A 10,074-nucleotide genomic window follows, 5' to 3' on the forward strand; every position below is an offset into this window, starting at 1 on the left:
TTAATCATTGCATCTTTGTAAAAGTACTGGCTTTCGGGTATGTAATGGTAGATCATCAGGCGATGATACAGGTAAATTTATTTTTTACAACCATTTCGGGCCAAGTGTAATTGATTATGTTCTCATAAAAAATGATTCCTTTCGGTTGATCACTGAATTTAAAGTGTTTCGATTTTAATGAATGGTCTGACCACGCACCAATTAACTTTAAATTAAATGTATTATTTCGACCAAGTGAAGTACATGCAAAACCTGCTAACCAGGTAAATAATGTAAATAGCAACTTAACAAAAAGATATAAGTGGAATGACGATGAGGAAACTCAAATGAAAATTAATGAAGATGCTAACATTGAATAATTACATGATATTGTTAATGGCACGCAGTCCTCGGTAGTCTCGGTAGATCATGGTGTTGACCGTTTCTCATCTGTCATAAATGAAATATTTAGCCCATGTTGTAAATTCATGTCTCCAGCTTCTACTGTATATCAAACAAAACATCATGTCCACGAACCTTGGTTTGACGATAATTGTAGACGACTCTACAGCTTATATGGACGGAGTTTGTGGAAGCCAAGCGTAGATATCAACACTATAAATGACGTGTCAAACGGAAGTATTTTAGATCAGAAGGTGACCGTATAAGTTTATCACGTAGAAGAAACCCCAAACTTTTTATCATGTTTTAAAGAAAAAAGGCTGACTGTCAAAAAATGATTTGAATATTGATGACTTTTATCTTCTCGTGAGTTACGTATTGAAACTTGGAGATATCATAATGTAGAACGAAACCGTAGGTTGGGCTTACTTTGTATGTTGCAAGATATTGAAGATGAATTCCATTTCATCTTAAAGTGTCCTTATTTTGATTCATTACGAAAGAAATACATTAAACCTCATTATACTAGAAATCCTAGCATGTTCAAATTAATAGAGGTGTCAACAACAAATAATAGAAAGGATATCTCAAATCTTGCTACATATCTTAAGTTTGCAAGGAAGAGAAGATTAGAAGGGCTTAATAACTAATAATTATGTATAGTGATATAAAGTTTCTCACGCATATGTTGTATTACTTTTAGTATTAGTTGAATTGTCTCTTTGGGCGATTCCAGTACAAATCTATGATAGTATATTATTTTATGATGTTAATAGTAAATTAATTGTTATATACATGTACAGTGTATATAAATACATATGATTATGTATGAGGGTATATATGTATACATGTGTTATATATGTATATATGAGTGAACAGACACACATATATTCATGCATGTGTGTGTATTGGATGAAGATATAATACATATGCCTACATGATGTCTACTTGGTATTTACAATCTGAGAATTTTATAATATGCCAGCAATTGTCAATGAATAAGTATTCTAATTTACTAAAATAATGTTATGATCATTCTCTACACTAAACGTTATATATCACATTCATTTGTCGGTGTGTGTGTGGTGCGAAAGTGATCAATGATTTTGCTCTAATATGAATATTCACATGTCTACGGATGAGCCGCAAGTAATAAAGAACTTGAACTTTTACGAACATTTTAAAGCTGCAAGTACTGTAAGTAATGGTGAGGCAGATTTTGATAATCCGCTAGATATTTCAGAATTTGAAGATTCAAATGTGTATGACGAGTTAGATTCTCCTATTACGGATACAGAAGTAATGAATGTTTTAAAAAGCGCTACACTAGGTAAATCGCCTGGAATTGATAACATTCTTAATGATTTTTTTGTCAACCATAAGGAATCATTTACTACTAATTTTTCAAAACTTTTTCATATTATTTTGTATTCGGGCGTCTTCCCTTCACTCTGGTCTCAGGGTATTATTTTTCCTTTATTCAAAAAAGGTGACGCAAATGATACAAATAACTATAGAGGAATCACATTGGTAAGTTGCCTTACTAAATTATTTACTTGTGTTTTAAATGATAGACATTTAGAATGGTCTGAAGAGTACAATATTGTCTCAGATGCCCATTTCGGGTTTAAGTCTGGTTTTGTAACTAATGGTGCTATTTTTGCCTTACATGGCATTATACATAAAATGTTGTCTAACAAGTGTAAGCTTTAATGTTGTTTTGTTGATTATCATAAGGCCCTCGATGGTGTAAATAGAAATAAATTATTTTTTCATAAAGGTATTGGAGGAAAACTACTAAATACTTTGAGATCTTTATATGACGGGTTAAAGTCATGTGTTAGGTACATCCTCACAAGGCTTGATGCAAGGGTTATCTCCCTTCCTTTACTCCATGTATGTGAATGATTTAGAAAATGAGTTTATTAACACCTCCTGTGACGCTTTATTGTCAAGAGATATTTCTTTGTTCCTTCTTATGTATGCAGATGACACTGTTCTGATTTCAGAATCTGCTTCTAGTTTGCAGAAAATGTTAGACTCTCTAAAACAAAACAGTGACAAATGGCAGCTTACCGTTAATACAGAGAAAACTAAAAATATTGTATTCCGTAATGGCGGAAAATAACGCGACAGTGAGACTTTATATTCTAATGACAATGAAATAGAAATTGTTGATAAATTTACCTATCTTGGTGTACTGTTTAACTTTAATGGGAAATTTACAAAAACGCAACCAACAATCGCTGGACAAGGTCGAAAATGTATGTATAATGTATTACGTATTTGTAATAGTTTGTCCCTCAATGTAGAATATAAACTGAATGTTTTTTTTATGTTTATGTACCCTCTGTTCTTAATGATGGTTGTGAAACATGGGGTTTTAATGCTGCGGAATCAGTAGAGTAAGAACATATTCATTTTTTAAAGAGAATATTAAATGTTAAGAGTAAGCCATATTTTATGGTTAACACTGAATTAGGGCGCCTGCCTCTACATATAACCAGAAAATATCGAATTATTAAATATTGGTTGAAATTAATTAAATCTGATAATTGTGTTCTAAAGTCAATTTATGACGAAATGTATGATTGTAGTCACAGAACTGTAATTGGCGTTGTCAAGTTAGGACTTTATTACTGTCTTCTGGTTTCGGTGATGTTTGGTTTACTCATTATGTCGATAATGAAAGGGTGTTTTTACATGGTTTTAAGCACCGTCTGATAGATAATTTCATTCAAGCTAGAAATGAATTTGTTGAAATGTCGTCAAAATGCTTTTGTATAAATTCCTTATTGATAGCTATACGTTACAATTTTATTTAACAAAGTCTATTCCAGATATATATCCTAAATTCATTTCGAAATCACGACTGTCATCTCACCAGCTCTATGTAGAAGAAAATAGGTATCGTAATATTCCAAGGGCGAATAGAATCTGTCGTTATTGTGACCAAAACCAGGTAGAGAATGAGTTTCATTTTGTTTTAATATGTCCATTCTACAAAGATAATCGGAAGAAGTTCATTAAGATGTATTACTGGAATCGCCCTATCTTCATATAAACTTGTCCAACTGCTGTCTGTACGTAACAGGAAAGAGCTTTGTAATTTAGGGAAGTACTTGTGTTTTACAGCACGCTCTAGATCTCAGCTATAGGTTATTTTGTTTTCACTCATATCAGTTTACCAACATTATAGCCGTCCATCCCATGACTACACTATTGTATACTCCACTCACTCGTTCGATTTGTCATAACATCAGTAACTGTAATTGTTATTTCAATGAGATATATTTTTACAGATCTACTGTATATGTTAAGTAATTACATGTATATCAATGCTGTCCATCTTTCGTTAAATTGTATTATACATTAAGGATTGTAAATTATATGATGTAATATTTCAGTATGCTTATGAGCCGTAAGGCTTAAAGTGAATAATCAAGATCTACCTTGTGCCTGCTTGCCGGAATAACTTATAAAGGCCTGGTGGTCAAGGTCACTGTTACTAAAGAAAGTACCGTATTTGCTTAGAATACTACATGAAGCTTCAGAAAAAAAAGCATGCCCGTTATTTGTCGATTGGATCGTTTATCAAAGAAAGATTTCGGTTTTCCTAGATCAAAATAAAATATTTGAACCCAATGCTAGCTCACACAGATTTTTTTATTCTTCAATGAACACGGCGAGATAGATACGGCAACATTGATATATAGATACTAATTACCGGTTACCTTTTATAGCAATATAAATAATAGGCAACTGTAAGCATGGCCAGTTAATAACATGTATCACAGTGAGCTAATTGTGTTCTCTGGAAACTTGCATTTTTCGCATGTTTTCTCAAAATTAACAGTTAAACAAATTAAAAGGCAACGATACAAACTAATAATTGGTCAAACTACTGCTGTTCAATTTCTCCAGAGTAGCGATGTATAGGCTTGTAGATGGCTGGATGGCTGGATGGATGGATGGATGGATGGATAAACAAAATATTCCCTGATATCTGTGGTGTTTAGACATTGTGTGTGTACTTGATACATAGTATTTATATACTATACATATTGTTGAATATCAATAAAATATGATCAAATAAATTATGAATTTTATAAAATAATACAATATGTCATATGGTCCAATAATGATTCCTCCGCTGTGATTTGACTATGTGATGTAATACATTTCTACACTCACTCGGTGACCTGAGGAGCGATCGGTACGTGGGTACGAAAACAACAAAAGGCTCTGTGGGAAGTACGGAAACAACGCGCGTGGTGTCGGAAGTACAGGGAGTGGGTCCGGGATATGGAGGGGCGGTTAATAGTCCGCGTGACTGGTGTTTGTCATTATCCAGGTAGTTTCGCAATCAGGACAGGTATGTTCCCATATCAATAAAACTTTACAGCTATTCCAGTAGGTATTGTCAACTGAGATATTTAAAGATTAGACACATCTAGGTACATATACATCTGTGGAATGTTAATACACTATAAATACTGTACGAGTTACCTCCCTTCACACACTCATTTTCCAGCTTTATCACACTACACCTCTAAGTAGGTCATGTTTACTACAAATTAACACACACGTAGTTCAATTTGCAAAGACTCGTGAAGAAACAGAATTATTTTATTCATAAATATGCTTACAAGACAGCTGTTACTGATAAATCGGCGGGGGGACTTTGGCTCCTTGAGAATCGATCGGAATGTGTGTGTATAATCTATAATCACGCGTGGGCGAGTGTGCGTGGTGAAAAACACTAAGTTCTGCTCGGTTAGAGAAGTTTTGACGTCACGCGTGCTATATTTAGTCAGTCGAGAGTGTTGACACATTTTACATACACGTCAGTCAGGCTGGCTTTCGTCATCATTTGTAAGAACACCTTCTTAACATATGTAGCTCTGTATCGAAGCTCCAGAATAAGTTTAGTGGTGGACAGGAGAACATCGGTGTTCTAACTATATACTACACAAGGACACGTGGACAGAATTATCAACCATGGCGGTAAACCATCACAATCGTCAGTTCCATAACTTTTTGAAGAACAACGCACATCCGTATTTTTCAAAAACGGATCGGACGTCTAAGAGTGCTGCTAATGCACCCGAGTCCAGCGTATTACAGGGTTTAAGTCGACTCCTGATGGGGTGTCGGTCCCTGTACGCAACCTCTGCCGGTTACTACTCACCTACGAACTGTCATACTTTTAAAGCTAAAACGGAACCTACATCACAACATAATAATGAAATGTGGGTATTTCGGATGTCAATGCAAGGATTTAAATCAGAAAACGTGAAAATTTCAGTCCGAGAAAATACGGTCTTAGTACAGGCAAAATTTGATCAGGATCTGGAGAAAGAGGGAAGTGATCGGGTTTACGGTATGACCAGAAATATTGCTATTCCGGACTCAGTGGTCAGGGAAAAAGTTGTGGGCTACTTAGACGAACAGCAGGTGCTTGTTATAGAAGCCCCTTATAAGGACAGGAAGGGTCAGAAGGACCAAGTAGTTCCAGGACTTCGTAGGACGTCCAGCAGTGATTTGGACGACGATGAACTGTTTAATCGTCCAAACTTCGTTTTCAATCAGGAATGTGAGGTCCCTAAACAACAGCTCCCTCTTGACCAGGACCGCCTGTCAGAAAGCAGCAATGATCCCTTCAGTATCATAGGAGGTAACGAATCATGTAAAAACTGTAAGAGTAACGAAAACGTGGAGTCGGCGAACAGCACACAGGGCAGCTTCCGCCTCACCATCAACATGCAGAACGTGCCATCGAAATACATCCAAGTGTCTACGAAAGGACGTAAACTTATAGTTCGGTGTAATATCCAGCGACACTTATCGGGACTTAGCTTAAAGGAGTCTTACTCCACCGAGTACGCCCTACCCTCCAATGTAGATATCGAAGGGGTGAAATGTGTCAGGTCCGACCAGGGAATTCTCACCGTGACCGCGCCCTGTTTGAGTACAAAGGAAAGGCGGATAGAGATTATAGAGAACTGTTGTTGACGGAACTGTCTGTGGTATGTGTTAGGTGTGTGTGGTTGGTACTGTCTGTGGTATGTGTTAGGTGTGTGTGGTTGGTGTGTGTGGTATAAGGGTCATATGGGGTTTTTTTTGGTTCACTCGGTAACATTTCGTGCAGTGAACAGCATATCGAATCAGTGACGTAAATGGTATTATTTATAGTTGTTTGACCGATGTGTCGTGTAGGGAGTCCGTGTGAGATATGATTAGTAATGTTATTTGATGGTACTCGGGTATTTAGTAGTATTATAGGTGTGAGCGTGTGACGATGATATCGTAATACATGTCCGGACACTTGTCTGGTCAACACACTGTCTGACCACGTGTCTGATCCGGAGTACACTTGTCTGATCACGTGTCTGACCAGTACACGTATCCGACAATTACACGTGTCTGACCAATACACGTGTCTGACCAGTACAATTGTCCGACCAGTACTCTTTTCAGACCATGTGTCTGACCAGTATAATTATCCGACCAGTACTCTTGCCAGACCATGTGTCTGACCAGTATAATTATCCGACCTGTACTCTTTTCAGACCATGTGTCTGACCAGTATAATTATCCGACCAGTACTCTTGCCAGACCATATGTGTCTGATCAACATATTGTTATATATTTGTTATTGTTATAAGTTATAATGTTGATTATACCTATGTTAAGTGTTGCTGTATTTTGTTCCGTTAGTACGTACATTTTTACTTACACTTATTTATCAGGTCAGTATAAACCAGTCGAACTTGACTATATAGGTCGCCTTAATGTAGAAAAAACCTGTCGTTAAAGACCATCTAGGTATATTAACCTCTGTATAAAGGCCACATGTCGATTTTTTCCACTGAGTGGCCTTTTAGCCAGGTTTGACTGTATATCATAGTTGATGTGGAAGCATTTTATAGATATGTACCATTGTTAAATGTTAAGTTTGTTAGATTTTATTCAACGGTCAGCATTTTATGATATATTTATTTTCCTATAATTGAATGAACTGATATTGATTTATATAGCTTGTGTGAAACGTAATAGTTCAAACACAATTAATGTGCTACCAATAATGCTGTTTATGTTTGACTAGACTAACGCTAGGGTTCGACTCCTGGACCTCTGGTTGACTAGACTAACGCTAATGGTCGACTCCTGGACCTCTGATTGACTAGACTAACGCTAGGGTTCGACTCCTGGACCTCTGGTTGACTAGACTAACGCTAATGGTCGACACCTGGACCTCTGATTGACTAGACTAACGCTAGGGTTCGACTCCTGGACCTCTGGTTGACTAGACTAACGCTAGGGTTCGACTCCTGGACCTCTGGTTGACTAGACTAACGCTAGGGTTCGACTCCTGGACCTCTGGTTGACTAGACTAACGCTAGGGGTCGACTCCTGGACCTCTGGTTGACTAGACTAACGATAGGGTTCGACTCCTGGACCTCTGGTTGACTAGACTAACGCTAGGGGTCGACTCCTGGACCTCTGGTTGACTAGACTAACGCTAGGGTTCGACTCCTGGACCTCTGGTTGACTAGACTAACGCTAGGGGTCGACTCCTGGACCTCTGGTTGACTAGACTAACGCTAGGGTTCGACTCCTGGATCTCTGATTGACTAGAATACCCTCTGCTGAATCGGCTACTTGTCACCATGGTTACAGGAATGGTGCTAGGCGTCGCTAAGATAAAGTGCGTACTGCCATGATGAGGTATACGTAGGCCGATGATAGGAATCGTTGACAATGTGAGGTCATGTGAGGTCATGTGAGATCCTGTGAGGTCATGTGAGGTCATGTGAGATCGTGTGAGATCGTGTGAGATCGTGTGAGGTCATGTGATGTTGAGATATTGTGTATTTTTCGTCCAGCAATAAGCTACTGATAGTGGCCGCAATAGTCCCGCTAGTGTCGGTCTTTTTTGACATTGGACACGGATTAGGATGATATGACCTTTTTGTCACATGTTGTATACATATATTTTTCTGTTCATGTTGTGAAATAAAAAATACTTCAAATAGTTTGGAATTATTTTGTTTTGTTTATTACAAACGCGAGATGCATTTATACACCAGATAAAGGAGCTTGGTTCTCGCCTTCTAGTGTAAGATAAAGGCGCTTGATACTTGCCTTCTTGTGTTAGATACAGAAGCTTGGTTCTCGCCGTCTAGTGTTAGATAAAGAAGCTTGGTTCTCGCCTTCTAATGTTAGATAAAGAAGCTTGGTTCTCGCCTTCTAGTGTTAGATAAAGAAGCTTGGTTCTCGCCTTCTAGTGTTAGATAAAGGAGCTTGGTTCTCGCCTTCTAGTGTTAGATAAAGGAGCTTGGTTCTCGCCTTCTAGTGTTAGATAAAGAAGCTTGGTTCTCGCCTTCTAGTGTTAGATAAAGGAGCTTGGTTCTCGCCTTCTAGTGTTAGATAAAGAAGCTTGGTTCTCGCCTTCTAGTGTTAGATAAAGAAGATTGGTTCTCGCCTTCTAGTGTTAGATAAAGGCGCTTGGTTCTAACCTTCTAGAAGCTTGGCTCTCGCCTTCTAGTGTTAGATAAAGGCGCTTGGTTCTCACCTTCTAGTGTTAGATGAAGAGGCTTGATAATCACCTTCTAGTGTTAGATAAAGAAGATTGATAATCACCTTCTAGTGTTATATAAAGAAGCTTGGTTCTCGCCTTCTAGTGTTAGATAAAGAAGCTTGGTTCTCGCCTTCTAGTGTTAGATAAAGAAGCTTGGTTCTCGCCTTCTAGTGTTAGATTAAGAAGCTTGATAATCACCTTCTAGTGTTAGATAAAGAAGCTTGATTCCCGCCGTCTAGTGTTAGATAAAGGTCCTTGATTCTCGCCTTCTAGTGTTAGATAAAGAAGCTTGATAATCACCTTCTAGTGTTAGATAAAGGAGATTGGTTCTCGCCTTCTAGTGTTAGATAAAGAGGCTTGATAATCACCTTCTAGTGTTAGATAAAGGAGCTTGGTTCTCGCCTTCTAGTGTTAGATAAAGAAGCTTGGTTCTCGCCTTCTAGTGTTAGATAAAGAAGCTTGGTTCTCGCCTTCTAGTGTTAAATAAAGGCGCTTGGTTCTCACCTTCTAGAAGTTTGGTTCTCGCCTTCTAGTGTTAGATAAAGGCGCTTGGTTATCACCTTCTAGAAGCTTGGTTCTCGCCTTCTATTGTTAGATAAAGGCGCTTGGTTCTCACCTTCTAGTGTTAGCTGAAGAAGCTTGATAATCAACTTCTAGTGTTAGATAAAGAAGCTTGATAATCACCTTCTAGTGTTATATAAAGAAGCTTGGTTCTCGCCTTCTAGTGTTAGATAAAAAAGCTTGGTTCTCGCCTTCTAGTGTTAGATAAAGAAGCTTGATAATCACCTTCTAGTGTTAGATAAAGAAGCTTGATTCTCGCCTTCTAGTGTTAGATAAAGAAGCTTGATTCTCGCCTTCTAGTGTTAGATAAAGAAGCTTGGTTCTCGCCTTCTAGTGTTAGATTAAGAAGCTTGATAATCACCTTCTAGTGTTAGATAAAGGCGCTTGATTCTCGCCTTCTAGTGTTAGATAAAGAAGCTTGATAATCACCTTCTAGTGTTAGATGAAGAAGCTTGATAATCACCTTCTAGTGTTAGATAAAGAAGCTTGATAATCACCTTCTAGTGTTAGATAAAGAAGCTTGGTTCTCGCCCTCTAGTGTTAGATTA

General features: G+C 37.7%; 1 protein-coding gene across 1 annotated transcript; it reads left to right on the plus strand.

Moving 5' to 3' along the window:
• The first annotated feature begins 5,243 nt into the window (after window positions 1–5,243).
• On the plus strand, window positions 5,244–8,422 carry LOC117328669. The gene has a single exon (XM_033886115.1). It carries the CDS (start codon window positions 5,383–5,385, stop codon window positions 6,394–6,396), a length of 1,014 nt encoding a protein of 337 aa, XP_033742006.1. The 5' UTR covers window positions 5,244–5,382; the 3' UTR covers window positions 6,397–8,422.
• Window positions 8,423–10,074: the final 1,652 nt, after the last annotated feature.

This window comes from Pecten maximus, chromosome 6, assembly GCF_902652985.1.
Source record: "Pecten maximus chromosome 6, xPecMax1.1, whole genome shotgun sequence".
Taxonomy (NCBI): domain Eukaryota; kingdom Metazoa; phylum Mollusca; class Bivalvia; order Pectinida; family Pectinidae; genus Pecten; species Pecten maximus.

Coding starts and splice junctions, on each gene's coding strand:
- LOC117328669 (XM_033886115.1), top strand. CDS start 5,383: ATGGCGGTAAACCATCACAATCGTCAGTTCCATAACTTTTTGAAGAAC.